The 18,825-nt window shown below is 39.8% G+C and overlaps 1 protein-coding gene and 2 non-coding genes across 5 annotated transcripts in view; 2 read left to right on the top strand and 1 right to left on the bottom strand.

The window, feature by feature from the left end:
- The window catches only part of ZNF569 (zinc finger protein 569), a 29,446-nt gene extending 15,385 nt beyond the window's left edge, over window positions 1–14,061 (bottom strand). For 2 of the 3 annotated variants that reach the window (XM_040252916.1, XM_040252917.1), the window contains exons 1-4: window positions 11,765–14,061; window positions 10,186–10,344; window positions 7,013–7,141; window positions 6,647–6,704 (exon numbers count right to left, since the gene is read on the bottom strand). In XM_040252916.1, coding sequence (XP_040108850.1) covers window positions 6,647–6,661 — 15 coding nt within the window. In that variant the 5' untranslated portion in view covers window positions 6,662–6,704; window positions 7,013–7,141; window positions 10,186–10,344; window positions 11,765–14,061. The remainder of the gene's footprint in view (window positions 1–6,646; window positions 6,705–7,012; window positions 7,142–10,185; window positions 10,345–11,764) is intronic. The other variant, XM_040252918.1, reaches the window with a different exon arrangement.
- Window positions 6,160–6,231, top strand: TRNAE-UUC. Its single transcript has one exon. It is a non-coding gene; the product is annotated as a tRNA-Glu (tRNA).
- On the top strand, window positions 13,714–13,786 carry TRNAG-CCC. The gene has a single exon. It is a non-coding gene; the product is annotated as a tRNA-Gly (tRNA).
- Window positions 14,062–18,825: the final 4,764 nt, after the last annotated feature.

Raw genomic sequence — 18,825 nt, 5'->3', positions numbered from 1 at the left:
TACTGGCTATTTTTCTAGCTTAAGATTAAGTATGGTTAGGGTATTAGGGCCTGAACCATGATCTTAAATTCTGTCTTTCTTGATCCTAAGTTCTTTAGGCTAGTTTTAAAATTTTGATGTGGAAATGTTTTCTTTCTGAAGTTTTATCATTAACTTCCTATGTAATTGCACTGTGGAATATATACAGTTTATATTTTGAAATTTATTGAATTTGGGCCTAATATATGGTCAGTCTTTTAGTTTTTCCATATCTAAAAAAGGGGTATTATTGTTTCCAGGCTATAAGCTATGACAATCAATTAGCTCTATCAAATTATTATTGGTAGTTATATTCATTTTGTTGTCTATGTGTCTACCATGAGCTAAGACAGATCAATAAAAGTTGCCTACTGATATGTTTCTTATTTTTCACAGTATTCCTTACAATAAATTTTCTGCAGTTTGATGCAGAAGTAGTCCTAACCATTTATCTTTATTATCTAATGCACTAATTGGCATTTTAAAGTAACATTCTTTTTGTTTATTTAAAGCTTACTGTCTTGGATGAATGGGTAGAAGATATGGTACACAGTCAATGGAATACTACTCATCCATAAAAAAGAATAAAGTAATGCCACTTGCATGCAACACCATGGATGCAACTAGAGATTATCATACTAAGTCAGAAAGAGAAAGGCAAATACTATATGATGTCACTTATACGTGGAATCTAAAATATGGCACAAATGAACTTATCTACAAAACAGAAACAGACACACTGATAGAGAACAGACCTGTGGTTGTCAAGGGGTAGCAGGGGAGAAAGAGAGATGGACAAGGAGTTTGGGGATAGCAGATGCAAACTATTACACTCAGAATGGATAAACAGCAAGATCCTACTATATACAGCACAGGAAACTATATCCAATCTCCTGCGATAAACCATAATGGAAAAGAATATTTAAAAAATAATGTATATGAAGAAGGAAATGGCAACCCAATCCAGTATTCTTGCCCGGAAAATTCCGTGGACAGAGGAGTCCAGAGGGCTATATTGTCCATGGGGTCGCAGGATCAGACACAACTGAGCATGCACACACACTGTCTCACATATGGAGTTTTCATCCAAAGAAAATGATGAGATTCTTTCACGAATCCTGGATTTTATGACAGACTGTAAAAATAATCTTTTCTAACAGAAAATTTTGCTTTTATCATTATCATGTTTATTTACTACTTAGAATCCAGTTAGTAGTTTGTCATCAATAGTTCACTATTTAAGGTAACATATACCTATTCCATTCAGCGTTACTGGTTGGGGCATAGACTTGGATAACTGTGATATTGAATGGTTTGCCTTGGAGACGAACAGAGATCATTCTGTCGTTTTTGAGACTGCATCAAAGAAGAGAGGCGAAAAGCAAAGGAGAAAAGGAAAGATATAAGCATTTGAATGCAGAGTTCCAAAGAATAGCAAGAAGAGATAAGAAAGCCTTCTTCAGCAATCAACGCAAAGAAATAGAGGAAAACAACAGAATGGGAAAGACTAGAGATCTCTTCAGGAAAATTAGAGATACCAAGGGAACATTTCATGCAAAGATGGGCTCAATAAAGGACAGAAATGGTATGGACCTAACAGAAGCAGAAGATATTAAGAAGAGGTGGCAAGAATACACAGAAGAACTGTACAAAAAAGATCTTCACGACCCAGATAATCATGATGATGTGATCACTAATCTAGAGCCAGACATCTTGGAACGTGAAGTCAAGTGGGCCTTAGAAAGCATCACTAGGAACAAAGCTAGTGGAGGTGATGGAATTCCAGTTGAGCTGTTTCAAATCCTGAAAGATGATGCTGTGAAAGTGCTGCACTCAATATGCAAGCAAATTTGGAAAACTGAGCAGTGGCCACGGGACTGGAAAAGGTCAGTTTTCATTCCAATCCCAAAGAAAGGCAATGCAAAAGAATGCTCAAACTACCGCACAATTGCACTCATCTCACATGCTAGCAAAGTAATGCTCAAAATTCTCCAACCCAGGCTTCAGCAATACATGAACCATGAACTCCCTGATGTTCAAGCTGGTTTTAGAAAAGGAAGAGGAACCAGAGATCAAATTGCCAACATCCACTGGATCATGGAAAAAGCAAGAGAGTTCCAGAAAAACATCTATTTCTGCTTGATTGACTATGCCAAAGCCTTTGACTGTGTGGCTTTTATCACAATAAACTGTGGAAAATTCTGAAAGAGATGGGAATACCAGACCACCTGACCTGCCTCTGGAGAAATCTGTATGCAGGTCAGGAAGCAACAGTTAGAACTGGACATGGAACAACAGACTGGTTCCAAATAGGAAAAGGAGTACGTCAAGGCTGTATATTGTCACCCTGCTTATTTAACTTATATGCAGAGTACATCATGAGAAACGCTGGACTGGAAGAAACACAAGCTAGAATCAAGATTGCCGGGAGAAATATCAATAACCTCAGATATGTAGATGACACCACCCTTATGGCAGAAAGTGAAGAGGAGCTAAAAAGCCTGTTGATGAAAGTGAAAGAGAAGAGAGAAAAAGTTGGCTTAAAGCTCAACATTCAGAAAACGAAGAACATGGCATCCGGTCCCATCACTTCATGAAAAATAGATGGGGAAACAGTGGAAACAGTGTCAGACTTTATTTTTTTGGGCTCCAAAATCACTGCAGATGGTGACTGCAGCCATGAAATTAAAAGACGCTTACTCCTTGGAAGAAAAGTTATGAGCAACCTAGACAGCATATTCAAAAGCAGAGACATTACTTTGCCGACTAAGGTCCATCTAGTCAAGGCTATGGTTTTTCCTGTGGTCATGTATGGATGTGAGAGTTGGACTGGGAAGAAGGCTGAGCGCCAAAGAATTGATGCTTTTGAACTGTGGTGTTGGAGAAGACTCTTGAGAGTCCCTTGGACTGCAAGGAGATCCAACCAGTCCATTCTAAAGGAGATCAGCCTGGGGATTTCTTTGGAAGGAATGATGCTAAAGCTGAAACTCTAGTACTTTGGCCACCTCATGCGAAGAGTTGACTCATTGGAAAAGACTCTGATGCTGGGAGGGATTGGGGGCAGGAGGAGAAGGGGACGACCAAGGATAAGCTGGCTGGATGGCATCACGGACTCGATGGACGTGAGTCTGAGTGAACTCTGGGAGATGGTAATGAACAGGGAGGCCTGGCATGCTGCAGTTCACGGGTTCACAAAAAGTCGGACACAACTGAGCGACTGAACTGAACTGATACCTATTCCATATTAGGTTTGTGAGCAGTAATATAATACTCAGCAGTTTTTGCCATTAACTTTCTTACCTTTCTTAATAACAACACTAACCCCCTTTTTCCAAAAATGGAACTGCAGCATATATTTTGATTCATAACTCTTCTACAACACCTAGGTACAATGTATCAACAAGTTCATTTGATTCAGTCTCTGCAATACCACTGAGATCTCAGCTTTTCTATTTCTTCTATATGTTAAAGTAGTAGAACCAGAGAATTAAACAACTGAACCTTTTTTTTGTTTGTTTTTTGATAGCTCAGAGACTACTTGAGGGTCTCATAGTAGTTGAGGTTTTCATTATGAATATTAACTGCCACTAAAGAGAATGAGAAAATAATTCATATTTGAGCCCTAGAGTTATAGTTTTTTATTCAGTAAGTTACTGAGTTACTAGATATGCCCAGCACTGGTTTAGAGTCCAAGGTTATAGCTGGAAGATAGACATAAGTTCTTGTCCTCCTGGAAGTTACATACTAGTTGAGGGAAATAAATGAAAACATAAACAAATAGGAAAGATAGACTCTTTATGAAGATTATATAAGGTAATCTATGTAAAACTTTGATTAACAATAGATATTATTATTTACAGTTTTTACTGGGCATTTGTTCTTTTTTATTTTTTCAATTGTGGTTTTTTTTCATGTATTATATGCAGTTTTCTATTGGATTTTAATTTAGTTTGTAAATATTTAAATACCAGATTTGGTCTGCCATATGTATTACTAAAATTGTTGTTAGGTTTTGCAAATTTACTTTATTTATGGTGATTGTATCAACAGGAGAATGTAATTTTTATGTACTCAAATTTAGTTGAGCTTCTGTTTTACTACCTATGAGTTTCATATTATACCAAGAAACAAGCTAGTGACCATAGAGAATACACTCAAGATGTTGTTGTCTTGGAATAACTGAGAACTCTCATGCACTGTTAAGAGTATAATTTTGGACAACCACTTTGGAAAACTGTTTGGCAGTATCAATAAAAGGTAATCTTATACATAACTTATGACTCAGCAATTCTGCTTTGGTAGAGATATGCACATATGTGCAACAAAAATCTAATAGAAAGTTCACAGGAACAATATTTTAATTATTCCCAAATAAAAATTACCTAAATGCCAATCAATAATAGAATGGATATATAAAATTATGGTTTATTCATATAACTGAATAATATATAATTATTCAATAATAAAGTTGAGTGAACTACAGCTTACATGCAGCAATTCAACATAGATCTGACAAAATATTAAACAAAAGAAGTTAAACACCAAGTACATAAAGTTACATAAAGTTTAAAAATATGCAGAAATAATCTATAGTGATATACACTAAACAGTGGTTACCCCTGGAGTAGGGGTAATAACTTGGAAAGGTGCAGAAGGAGTCCAGTGGGTGTTAGGGTAATATTCTATTTCTTGATCCAGTGCTTATGCTGGCTACACACGTGTGTTCACTTTGAAAATTAACTGAGGGGAAAACTAGACATACAGAAAAGCTATGAGATAGGGGCACTTGGTCAAAGAAAGGTATGTTTCAGTAAAGCAAATCTTTGAGCTGAGAGTGAAAAGGCAGTAAATTGAAATATGTTTAGTAGCTAAGAGTACAGGATAAAATCTGAAAGAGAAAGATTTCAAAGGAAGTTTGAAGAAAAAGGATGAAGTTCTGAGGAAATTTCCTTGAAGAGGAAACAGACATTACTTTAAGAGTAAAATGAAGAAATAAGGAACCATGGATCCATTACAACCACATTCACAAAAACCAGGTATACCAAGCATTGTTCTAGGGGCTGTAGATACAGCTGCTGCTGCTGCTAAGTCACTTCAGTCGTGTCCGACTCTGTGTGACGCCAGAGACAGCAGCCCACCAGGCTCCCCCACCCTTGGGATTCTCCAGGCAAGAACACTGGAGTGGGGTACCATGTCCTTCTCCAATGCGTGAAAGAGAAAAGTGAAAATGAAGTCACTCAGTTGTGTCCGACCCTCAGCGACCCCATAGACTGCAGCCTTCCAGGCTCCTTCATCCATGGGATTTTCCAGGCAGGAGTACTGGAGTGGGGTGCCATTGCCTTCTCCGGTAGGTAGAGCAGTAAACCAAATAAAACTTTTACTCTGTTCACATTCTAGTAGATTGAAATTATAAGAATTTACCATAAATGATTAGATTGTGGCCAAATCGCAGCAAACATACATGGAAAAAGATAATTATATAGGGTCATTTGAAAGGCACATCCCATCTATTTCTTCAGATAGTCTGTTTTTTTATTTTTAAATGAGGTATGGCATACATAGAATAATGTGGTAAAATGCAATAATCTTAAATGTACAAACTGAGACATTTTTATACATTTACATATTTGTGTACCCATCACTCAGATCAAAATACAGAACATTTTCAGCATACTAGAAGATTCTCTCATACCCCGGCCCAGTAAATACTTGCTCAGTAACCACTATTCTCTAACATTGAGACTAGTTTTCTCAGTTTTCAAACTTCATATAAAAGGTACCACACAGAATGTACTCTTATCTGGCTTCTTTCATGTCACATGTTTGTGAGATTATCCATATTGTAAGTTGCAGTACTCTGTTTTGGTGTGTGTGTGTACACTATCCCACTGCGTGGAGAGAGAGAGAGAGAGAGAGAGAGAGAGAGAGAGAGTGTGTGTGTGTGTGTGTGTGTGTCTGTGTGTGTGTCTGTGTGTGTGTCTGTGTGTGTGTCTGTGTGTGTGTGTGTGTGTGTGTGTGTGCGTGCTATCCCACTGCATGAAATACTATCTCTTTTCCTGTTGATGGTGATTTGTGTTATTTCCAATGGTGGGATATTTTAACATATAATCTTTGCTTTACCCCTGATCAAAACAGACCACCTCCCTGGTGGTCTAGTGGTTAGGATTCAGCACTTTCACTGCTGTGGCCTGGGTTCAATCCCCGGTCAGGGAACTGAGAACCTGCAAGCCATGCAGCACAGCCAAGATTTTTTTTTTAATTATAAAGAAAATCCCAGACTATCAGAAAAGCTGTTTTACCAACTACAGAAAGTCTCCCTATATATATTATAATATATTCATTGACCTAGATGCCAATGAAAAACTTACTTAAACATATAATGAATTTCTGCTCTTGTTTACCTATAGTAATGAAATTCAAAACTGAAGGCCAACTTTAATCTCTCTAAGTGAATACATTTCTGCATAATCATATTTTAACTTTCCTGGTCTTAATCTTCCAACTCTGTTTCCTCTGAAAATATGTTTTATCTGTATAGGATTTTCCAGTTTAGTGTGTGGATTACTACAATTCCCTTAAACTGCTCTGTAAAATAAGGCAGGTAACAAATATGCTATTTAAAATTTACCTGGAATTCATTCATTTCCTCTTCTTTCTGGGAATGGACTGGGCCTGAGAAGGCAGAGCTGAAAAAGAGAATAAAAGAGAATAAAAACCTTAGACAAGGTTTGCTTTGTGGTTTGAGAAACCTGTACCCACAAGGCAGATTAAAGGTCACTCTGTAAAATGATACTTGGAGCCATCAGAAAGACCAAGAATATACATTCCCCAAAGATGCTGATAGCTATAAAGATGACTACTACATCATGGAGAGCTTAAGCACATTTGGTGAACAACAATAGGAGCGCATATGTAGGAGATGCCCCATGAACTTATCAATAGCTCTGTATCAGAGAAGGGGCTTCCCAGGTGGCGCTAGTGGTGAAGAACCTGCCTTCCAATCCAAGAGATGTAAGAGACTCAGGTTCGATCCCTGGATCAGGATAGTCCCCTGGAGGAGGGCATGGCAACGTACTCCAATGTTCTTGCCTGGAGAATCTCATGGACAGAGGAGGCTGGTGGCCTATGGGTCGCAAAGAGTTGGACATGACTGAAGCAACTTAGCAGGCATGCATGCATAGATACACAAGCATACTTTACATCAGCTACTACAATTATTGACTTAAATATTTACACAGAAAACAACAAATTCTTATAAATGCAAACTGTATCTTAAAGTAATCAGAATTGATGACAGACATTTTTTCCTTAGGAAAATATTCCAGCTAGTAATTGAAGAAAGAATGATAGGATTTGAATATCACCATTTTGTAATCCCTACTGAAATACAGCTAACAACATTCCACATTTTCTAAAACAAATATGGTGATTAAAACAGGGATTGTCCTATTTTGAACATTTGGCAACTAAAGGGAAAAATATCCTTGTCTTTCCACCTTACTTCCTCTCACATTTCAACTCAACCTCTTTTCACCACCATCAGGAACTTCCATTTCTTTATTCTACAGTTTTTCATTTTCCCTCACCCTCTTCCCACCACTTTTCTACTTACCTGGCCTTGAACCCCCGGTCAATTAGTATAATTAATTCTTGCTAACTTAGACTCCCTTGCCCCTTTCTCTCACATCATTCTGTCTTACTTCATGAAACCAACAACTCTGGTTAAATTTTACTCTCCCCTCCCCTATCTGTGGTGACAACCACGCATATGAACAGTGCAGGAGGCACAAAAATCAAACAACCACGTGGAATAGGCTCAATTTAAATTCATGAAAACTAACAGCAAGTGGGTCTTCAATGCTGTCTGGAGATATTATATTTCTTTATTCTTTGTCCCAGTCTCCTAAGTGATTATTTTATTCTTTTCCTTTATCCTCAGACCCTAACATCTGTTCTTCCATTTAAGGACATGTCTATAGCATTTCTCTCCTTTCCTCCTTGATTAAGTTTCTCTCTCTGTTGAACCATTTCACTCAGTATATGAACAGGGTTATTATCTACCTCTTAACTCCACCTACCACTCCATTTCACTCCTTCCATTAAGGGAAAAAACTTAAAGTGTTGTTTATACTTGTTATCACCAATTTTTCTTGTCCAGTCTTCTCTATAGGTCCTTATTCCATTGAAACTGCTTTGCAGGGTGACCAACAATTTTCATGTTGCTAAATTCAACATTACTTTCTCAGTCCTCTTTTGCTTGGGCTATCAGCAGCATCTGACACAGTTTTCATTAAAACACATTCTTCCCTCAGTTTCTAGGATATCACCGAGTTCTCTCTCAGTCATTCTAGCTGGTCCCTTTCAGTTTCGTTTGCTGATTCCTCCTCATTTCCCAGACTCTGTCATGTTGAAGTGACCCAAAGATCAGTCCTTTACCTCTATCATTTTCCATCTACCCAGTGATCTCATCCAGTGATCTCATCCAGTCTGGTTGTAAATACCACCTAAAAGGGGCTTCCCAGGTGGTGCAGTGCCTGGGAATCTGCCTGCCAATGCGGGAGCACCATGAGTTCAATCCCTGGGTCAGGAATAGTCCCCAAAGTAGGAAATGGCAACCCACTCCAGTATTCTTGCCTGGAAAATTCCATGGACAAAGGAGCCTGGTAGGTTATAGTCCACGGGCTCACAAAGAGTTGGAGATGACTGAGCACACGTGCATGCGTGCACACACGTGTGCTTCATCTGCATGCTAATAACTGCCAAGTGTATGTCTCCAATCTGAGACCTTTCTTTAGAACTGTACACTTGTATATCCCACTGCCAACTTAGTATTTCCACCTAAATACCCAATGGGCGCCTCATACTTCACATATAATATTCCAAACTGAAATCTCACTGTTTCCTTATGCCCCAGGTTTTTCCTACCCTCTTTCCCTTCTCAGGTAATAACTCCAATCTTCAAGTTGCTCAGATTAAAAAATACTGTGTCATCCTATCATACTTATACACCACATCAGTTCTATTAGCAAATTGCCAAATATGACTACTCACCATTGTTACTACTCTCATCCAGGTCACCAACATCTTTTCCCTAGATTAATGCAATAGTTTCCTAATTAGTCTCTCCACTTCTTCCCTTGTCCTTGTCTTCTTCCCCTAATCCTCTCATCAGACCAACCAAAGCAATCCTCTTAAATCATAAGCAGATAAAATCACATGTTCAAAACTCTCCCACAACTTCCCACCTCATTCTGAGTAAAAGTCAAGATCATTAACATGGCCCACAAGAACCAACCTGATCTGGCCTCTGGCCCTTCAATTACCTTTCTTCTCTCATCTCTCACTACTCTCCCTCTTATCTGTTCTATTTCAGCCACCCGAGCCTCTTAGTCAGAGAAGGCAATGGCACCCCACTCCAGTACTCTTGCCTGGAAAATCCCAGGCTGCAGTCCATGGGGTCGTGAAGAGTCAGACACGACTGAGCGACTTCACATTCACTTTTCACTTTCATGCACTGGAAAAGGAAATGGCAACCCACTCCAGTGTTCTTGCCTGGAGAACCCCAGGGACGGGGGAGCCTGGTGGGCTGCCGTCTATGGGATCGCACAGAGTTGGACACGACTGAAGCAACTTAGCAGCAGCAGCAGCAGCAGCCTCTTGGTACAGAGAAGGCAATGGCAACCCACTCCAGTACTCTTGCCTGGAAAATCCCATGGACAGAGGAGCCTGGTAGGCTGCAGTCCATGGGGTCGCTAGGAGTCGGACACAACTGAGCGACTTTCACTTTCATGCACTGGAGAAGGAAATGGCAACCCACTCTAGTGTTCTCGCCTGGAGAATCCCAGGGATGGGGGAGCCTAGTGGGCTGCCATTTCTGGGGTCGCACAGAGTCGGACACGACTGAAGCGACTTAGCAGCAGCAGCAGCCTCTTGGTAACAGGCATATTTCCACCTGGGCTCTTCTAACTGGTGTTCCCTCTTCCCTTAATTATATGCATGTGCTGTGCATAATTAGCTCCTAATTTCCTTCATATCTTTATTATTACATTTTCAGGATGCATTTCTAGCTACCCCACCTAAAAGTCCTATCCCTGATTCTATATATTATCCTTCTTTACTTCTCAGAATTTTTCACTATGTAATGTATGTTATATTAAATTTACTTACCTCACTTATTATCTGACCCACAACAATTTAAGTACCATGATAGCAGAGTCTGTCTACTTTGTTCAATGCTATATCCCAGGCATCTTTTAACTCCCGTCACATGCAGCATTCAATAAATGGTGAGTAGATGAATGAATAAATCCATAATACCTGAAGAACCTGGAAAAGAAATTTGAATAGAACACTGCTTTAGAAAAATAACTTAGAAAACACATAATTCACAAAAAATTATTTTTAAAATGGTTGACTGCAATAGTAATCAAATAACTGCAAATTAAAGGAATAATTTTACATCTATGAGGTTAACAAAGATTACTAATATTAATGATAACCATTGTTATCAAGGGTGTATAAATATAGGCAATCTAATACTATGCCAATAATACTGTAGATTAGATGGAACTTTACCAGAGAATAATTGGATAGAATTAGGGAGTCTTTGCACTTCCCAGGTGTCGCTAGCGGTAAAGAATCCACCAGCCAATGCAGGTAGAGCTAAGAGACACAGGTTCGATCCCCAGGTTGGGAAGACCCACTGGAGGAGGGCATGGTAACCCACTGGAGAATCCATGGACAGAAGAGCCTGGCAGGCTGCAGTCCAAAGGATTGCACAGAGTCAGGAAATGACTGAAGAGACTTAGCACAAATGCAGGTAGTCTTTAATAAGCACATACACTTCAACTGATCAGTTCCACTTCTAAGAGCCTGCCCCCGAAAATTAATAAAGTGCATCATAACATGTGCCAAACAGTTGCTAATAAACACGTTCTTTACAATGGCAAGAAGTTGAAAAGAACCAAATTACGCATTAACAAGAGTAAATGCATTAACATGTATACCATAAAAAAACCTGTTAAATGATCACATAGATGTGTAATTGTTTAAATGTAAAAATATTAATTGCACATTGTTAAATACCATAGGTAGACTACACAATTGTATGTACAGTGTGTTTCCAACTTTCAAGCTACTGTGCATATATATATATAATATATTCACGGGGAATGAAAAGATGGGAAATAAAATTTGATAGTGGCTGGCAGAAGTATGAATGATTCTTGTTTTCTTGGAGCTTTTCTTTATTTTGAATTGGGGCTGGGAGTGGGGGGCAAGGAGCATGAAGTTACTAAGCACACAAAATATGGCGAATACACGAAAATACAACTTGAAACAAATACTAAAACAACGTGTTGGGGCTACTGAGGTCTAATAGAAAAACATATTTACTATGACCAGAACCAAAGAAACGAAGCACTGATACAGTCTCACAAATCACACACAGGCTTTGTAGTTCGAAGCCACATTCATATGGAAATAGAAAAGGAAAAAACACACCCACAAAATCTGCCGACACACACGACTCCACGGCCACCTGAGTCACGGACAAATGTCTGGAAAATAAAGTCCTATCGAGTCACATGCTCAGTTTTTCACCCTCCACTCCCACGGCCTCAAGGAACCCGCCGCCCCTGCCCGGCGTCCTCCTCCTGCAACACAGGCACCCAGTGGGCCGCAGGCCCCTGCTCCACCCAGCACAAAGAGTCCCGGATGCTGAGCTGGAGGCTTCCCGAAGACTCACCGGCGAACCCGCAGACACAGGCCACAGTTCCACACCTCAGCACCGCCCGAGTGGCACAGCCGGTGCGGCCCGAGTGAGGGGTGCCACTCAGGTCAGCGCCGACTGTGGCGGTAGGCAGCACCAGCCCAGGTCCGTTAGATGCAGCTAACTCTTCCCAGAGGCCCCCGCGGCTCGCCGAGGAGGGACTGGCCCTCCCCCTGTCAGGGTAACCGGAATGACCCACCGCACCGTGGAGGGGCTCTCAGATCTGCCGAGGGACCTCAGCTGAGTTTTGCAGCAGCTGCCTCCCATGAGTCTAGCACTCGGAGCCTGGGAGTGCTACTTGGTGCTGAGGAGAATCTGAAAAGGTCTGCGGTTTTGCTGCCCAGAACTACATTTCCCAGAGGCCTCCTCGGTCAAATCTATTTTCTGCAAAAAGTCGCTGGCTCCGCGCAGTTGTCTGTATCTTCGGGTTCTCGGCGTTATGGTATCTGGTCCGTGAAGGAAGCACCGCTGAGTCGGTTTAGTTCCGTTTGATCCCGGCCCCACCTGGGACTGGACTTCAGTGGGGTGAAGGTGGGAAAAGATCTGGGCACCGTGACAAGGAGATGGGCCAGCCTGAGCCTCAAGCTCCGGGCGGCAGTCAGAGAAGGGAGAAGTGCCCTTGGGTGATCCAGTGTGAAAGATTTCTGCGGTGGGATTTGGGGTAGGGTGCCTAGCGGGTCGAGAGACTCTGAGGTCCAGTGATTTTGGAGTCGTGCGAATTTGATTCGTGTGACCATGGTCGCGTCGTCTGTTCTAGGGACCTCTTGATTCTGACCCTGCAGTTTTTGAGAGACAGTGTGCTTGTGTTCATTGTGTTTCTGTTTTTCTGACGGGCACCTGGTAAAATATTGAAACTTACATGATTAAGTCAACACCCCACAGTCACCAAAATATTAAATGGAAAAAAATCGTAGTTTTGTGAATGTGTATTGCTGGAAACACCCTTACTTTTTTTACACTGTGTTATTCCACATCCATGTGTGTTTTATGGACAAAGATAATACAGGTAATTTAGAAAGATGTTGTTGAAGAAGGCAAAGACCTTGAGCCATCAAATGAAAGGGCATGTCAATAATTCAAAGTAGCCTCGACATCAGGAGTGAAAAGTGTAGGTGGAAAAGCAGAGAAGTAACCAGGTGCAAAAACCTAAGAATCTAGCAAATCAGACTTTAATGTCACTCCTGCCATAAAGACCTGATTTTTTTCAACATTTCATTTGAGTTTCACTCTGATTTAAGAATTTAAAAAGTTTTCAATGAAAGTTGAAGACTCACTACAGTAATTTTGCAGTAGAGATTAAAATGGAGAAAATCTCTATGAAAACACGATGCTTTTATGTAATAGTATGTTGGCAAAGAGAACAGAATACTGCAGACTACAGCATGCTAAATATCAGGAACTTGAAGTTGTTGAAGGTATCAGAGAGGCTTCTTGCTCATAAGCTTACTGTAAAGCTATACAAAGCCACAAAACTAAAGAACTATGCTATCTCTAGGAAGCAGAAAAAAATAGTCTTCCTTTCACAGGCTTCATTTCACTAGATGATAACCAGCACTGTTTCAGAATAGTGTGAATCTCTTTCTGGAAAGAGACTCCTAAACACTGCATAGAGAGAACATGTCCTCTAAATAAGTCTTAATTATTTGTCTCATGTGTGTTTACCAGCAGTACATTTCTTCTGTCATCTGTAAGAGTTATTTTTTGCTAATTATTTTGTTAAAAGATGAGAAGAGAACAGAGCTGATTCTATGTCCATCTAGCTTCCTAATTTCATTTTTTATACCTGTAGATTTGTCTCTTTCTCCTTTTATTTCTGTAAAGCTTTGCTTTATCTATTTTAAAGCTCTCTTGTTGATGATACATATTTAGAGTTGTACTAGCTTCCTGTTAAATTGATCCAATAAGAAATTATGTAATTTGTGACTTCCCTGGTGGTCCAGTGGGTAGGACACTGTGCTCCCAATGCAGGGGACCTGGGTTCGATCCCTGGTCAGAGAAGTAGATCCTACATGCCGCAACAAAGATCCAGCACAGCCAAATAAATATAAATACTTTTTAAAAAGAAATTATGCAAAAAAAAAGAAATTATGCAATTTACCCTTTATTTATAATATTGGTTTTTGTCTTAGTCTGTTTTGATATTACTATAGCTTCACCATGCTTCTTTTGGCTAGTGCATTATCTTTTTCTATACTTTTTCTTTTAACTGTTTTATTTCTGAAGTACGTCTCATTAAATAATATTTATTTTTAAAATAAATGATAGTCTTACTTTTTGACATATTTAGTAAATTTACATTTATAAAGCAGTTGGGTTTTGTTCTACCACCTTAGAATTTGTTTTCTTTTGGCCTAACTTCCTTAAATTTTAACTTTTGTTTGGAAGTAATTCTGGATTCTCGTGTGTGTGTGTGCACGCTCAGTTGTATCTAACTCTTTTGTGACCCCATGGACTATAGCCCACCAGGCCCCTCTCTCCATAGGATTCTTCATGCAAGAATATTTCCCAGGTGGTGCAGTGGTAAAGAAACCACCTGCCAATGCAAGAGATTGTTAGAGTTAGATCCCTGGGTCAGGAAGATCCCCTGGAGGAGGAAATGGCAACTCACACCAGTATTCTGGATTCTCATGTAGTTGTAAGAAATAATTCAGGAAGATCCCATATACCTTTTATCCAATTTCCCCCAGTGGTAACATCTTGCAATACTATACACAGAATCAGAACATTGACATTGATACTCTCAACATACTTCCATCATCATAAGAATCTTTCCTGTTGTCCTTCTATAGCCACACCCACTTCTCTCTTTCCGGAAACCCCCTCCTTAAGACCTGGCAACCCAAATGTGTTCTCCATTTCTGTAATTTTACCTTTCAAGAATGTTACATAAGTGAAATTATAAAGTATGTAATTGGAGTACTGACTTTTTCACTCAGCATGATTCCCTGGAGATTCATACATGTTGTTATATGTGTAATTCATTCCTTTTTATTGCTGAGTAGAATTCCATGTGAACATACTGCAGTTTGTTTAGCCGTTCACTCATGGAAGGACATATGGGCTTTTCCAACTTTTGTCTGTTACAACTAAAGCTGCTATATACATTCATATAAAATTTTTTTTTCATTTCAGATACCAAGAAGAGTTTTAGAAGGAATTTGTTCATTCACTAAAAAATCTATCTGGCATTTTCACTGAGACTATATTCAGTATATAGACAAATTGGGGAGAACTGACATCTTTATAATGGTGAATCTCATAACTATGCACATAATATGAACATAATATATCTCTTCTTAAATTCCTCTCAGTAATGTTTTGTATTTTTAGTGTACAGGTAACAAAATCTTTTGTCAGGTCTACCCCTAAGTATTACAGAGTTTTTGATGCATTTTAATTGGTATTTTTTAAAATTTCAATTTCCAACTGTATATAAGAAATACAATTGATTTTTGTAACTTGTAGCTTGATACCTTGCTAAACTCACTTAGTATTTCTACTAGAGTATTTAGAGGTTCCATTGCATTTTCTACAGAGATGATTATGTCACCTGTGAAAAAAGACATTGGCGTCTATTCCTATTAAAATCGGCAAATACATGATGGACCCCAACCCCAAATTTGGTTAGGATATTGAGACAGATGAGGCCGCACACACACACCAAGAAGAAATGAACATTTTCTCACTCACACAATGAAGCTTTCTAGGAAAAGCAAAGCAGGCATCCCAAGAAAGTCTGCAAATGGCTTGTGAAAGCAAGGAAAGGAAACTGGCTTGGAGTGTTTATGGCAGAGGCTTGTGTGGTTTAAATCTCCTGCTAGTGTCAAAGGAGAGAGCAGCTGAGTTTGCCCAGCTTGGGGATATAAGGAAAAGAAGGAGTGAAGCTCAAAGCTACGAGCAGCTTCTGTGCTGCTGCTCCTGCTGCCGCTTGTGTGTGTGTGTTTGGTGTGGATCCAGTGAAGCAGCAGCTGAGGAGACTAGTTCTCGCCATGGCTGACAAAAAGGCCAAGTGGGGAGTCAAGGTTGAGAACAATGATCATATTAATTAGAAGGTGGCAGGTGGTGCATTTTAAGAAGCATAGGGACTTCCTTGGTGGTCCAGTGGTTAAGAATCCACCTTGCAATGGAAAGGATGAAGGTTTGATCCCTGGTTAGGGAACTAAGATCCCACATACTGTGGAGCAACTAAGCCCACCAGCCACAACTAAAAAGTCCATTTGCCCACAACTAAATCTTGATGCAGCCAAATAAATAGATAAATATTTTTTAAAAAGGATTAAGAGGCATACAACAACTTAGTAAACTAATGAAAGTCTATAGTGAATGACTGAGTTTGTCAATAAGGCAGATCAGAATACAATTTGATGGGCAGCCAATCAATGAGACATACTCACCTACACAGTTGGAAATGAAGGATGAAGATACAATTGGTATGTTCCAGCAACAGAGAGGTGTCTACTAAAACAGAATCCAGCTACTTTACTCCAAAATTCTGTTCCTACCTACCAAGAGGACATTCTCAATTAGAAAAATGCAATTTGGTTCTACTATATCCTAACTACTGCAGGACAGTTTTCTCTAGTCTTTCATTTTCCTCTTCCCCATTCCTTTATTGTATATACAGTTACTGGTGTATACATAAATATATCACTTTTTAAAAAACTAAATCATGGCCAATGGTATGTATTGATTGACACCAAATGGAAATTGCATGGGGGATATTACATTACTCCCCATAGAATACTGGAACCTTTACTTTCTATTTACTTCTCTTCTCCTGGCCTTTGTGCTATTGTTGTCATACAATTCGCTTCTATATCTGTTAATTTATGTATTATGTATTAAGAATTCGCTTCTATATCTGTTAATTTACCGTGACTACATTGTTTTTATTTTTGTTTAAATAGTAATTTGTATTTTGGCAAGAATTAAATAATAAAATACTGGGACTTCTCTGGTAGTCCAGTGGCTAAGACTCTGATATCCCAATGCAGGGGCAAGGGTTCAATTCCCAGTCAGGGAACTAGATCCCACATGCCACAACAAAAACATGGGGCAGCCTAAATAAATAAATAAATATTAAAAAAAGATAATAGTATTATGTGTTAACCCTGTAGTTTCCATCTTTGGTGCTCTTCACTGTTTTGTGTTGATCCAGATATGTTTGTTATCCAAATACACATACAATAGGTTTCTTGAAATTGCCCTTCTACTCTGATTTTTGATTTTCCATTTTTAAAGCTAATTTTTTTCTAGGTCTATCGTGGCATGACAAACAGCAACAGCATCTGGCACACAGTAGGTGCTTTCTAATCACATACCACTGAGCAGAATTCCTTGCACAAACCCACATCCATTAGCCTAGTCCTCACCATTTCTCATGCACTATCATACCACACACTTCCTCCACTTTCCACCAGTCACTTTCTATTATAGCACATTCTCACAGCATCACAAATGTCACACACAATAACACAATCACACACATGGTCACAGAAATGCACCATGTTCACCACCACCCCCAACACACGTAGTTTTGCATCTTTGTCAACAAAGGTCCGTCTAGTCAAGGCTATGGTTTTTCCAGTAGTCATGTATAGATGTGAGAGTTGGACTATAAAGAAAGCAGAGCACCAAAGAATTGATGCTGTTGAACTGTGGTGTTGGAGAAGGCTCTTGAGAGTCCTTTGGACTGCAAGGAGATCCAACCAGTCCATCTTAAAGGAGATCAGTCCTGAGTGTTCTTTGGAAGGACTGATGTTGAAGCTGAAACTCCAATACTTTGGCCACCTGATGCGAAGAGCTGACTCATTTGAAAATACCCTGATGCTGGGAAAGATTGAGGGCAGGAGGAGAAGGGGACGACAGAGGATAAGATGGTTGGATGGCATTACCGACTCAATGGACCTGGGTTTGGGTAGACTCCAGCAGTTGGTGATGGACAGGGAGGCCTGGCGCGCTGTGGTTCATGGGGTCGCAGAGAGTTGGACACGACTGAGCGACTGAACTGACTGACTCTCACTATAAAACACACGATGACAGAATCAAAGGGTAGTGCACCCACAAAGTCACAGTCAGTTGACAGAAACTTAAACAAAAACTTAAAATATAGGGACTTCCCTGGTGGGCCAGTGGTAAAGAATCCACCTTCCAATGAAGGGGCCGCAGGTTGGGTCATCGAAAAAGCAAGAGAGTTCCAGAAAAATATCTACTTTTGCTTTATTAACTACACCAAAGCCTTTGACTTTGTGGATCACAACAAAATGTGGAAAATTCTTAAAGAGATGGGAATACCAGACCACCCGACCTACCTCCTAAGAAATCTGTATGAATGTCATCAGTTAGAACTGGACATGGAACAACAGGCTGGTTCCAAATCAGGAAAGGGGTACGTCAAGGTTGTATATTCTCACCCTGCTTGTTTAATTTATATGCAGAGTACATCATACGAAATGCCAGGCTGGATGAAGCACCAGCTGGAATCAAGATTGCCAGGAGAAATATCAATAACCTCAGATACACAGATGACACCACCCTTATGGCAGAAAATGAAGAACTAAAGAGCCTCTTGATGAAAGTGAAAGAGGAGAGTGAAAAAGTTGATCATGGCATCCGGTCCCATCACTTCACGGCAATTAGATGGGAAAACAATGGAAACAATGACAGACTTTATTTTGGGGGGCTCCAAAATCACTGCAGATGGTGACTGTAGCCATGAAATTAAAAGATGCTTGCTCCTTGGAAGAAACGCTTTGACCAACCTAGACAGCATATTAAAAAGCACAGACATTACTTTACCAATAAAGGTCCGTCTAGTCAAAGCTATGGTTTTTCCAGTAGTCGTGTATGGACGTGAGAGTTGGACTATAAAGAAAGATGAGCGCTGAAGAATTGATGCTTTTGAGCTGTGCTGTTGGAAAAGACTCTTGGGAGTCCCTTGGATTGCAAGGAGATCCAACCAGTCCATCCTAAAGGAGATCAGTCCTGAATATTCATTGGAAGGACTGATGCTGAAGCTGAAACTTCAGTACTTTGGC

The sequence above is a fragment of the Oryx dammah genome, unplaced genomic scaffold, assembly GCF_014754425.2.
Source record: "Oryx dammah isolate SB20612 unplaced genomic scaffold, SCBI_Odam_1.1 HiC_scaffold_13, whole genome shotgun sequence".
Taxonomy (NCBI): domain Eukaryota; kingdom Metazoa; phylum Chordata; class Mammalia; order Artiodactyla; family Bovidae; genus Oryx; species Oryx dammah.
This window is presented reverse-complemented; position numbering and strand designations above follow the sequence as displayed.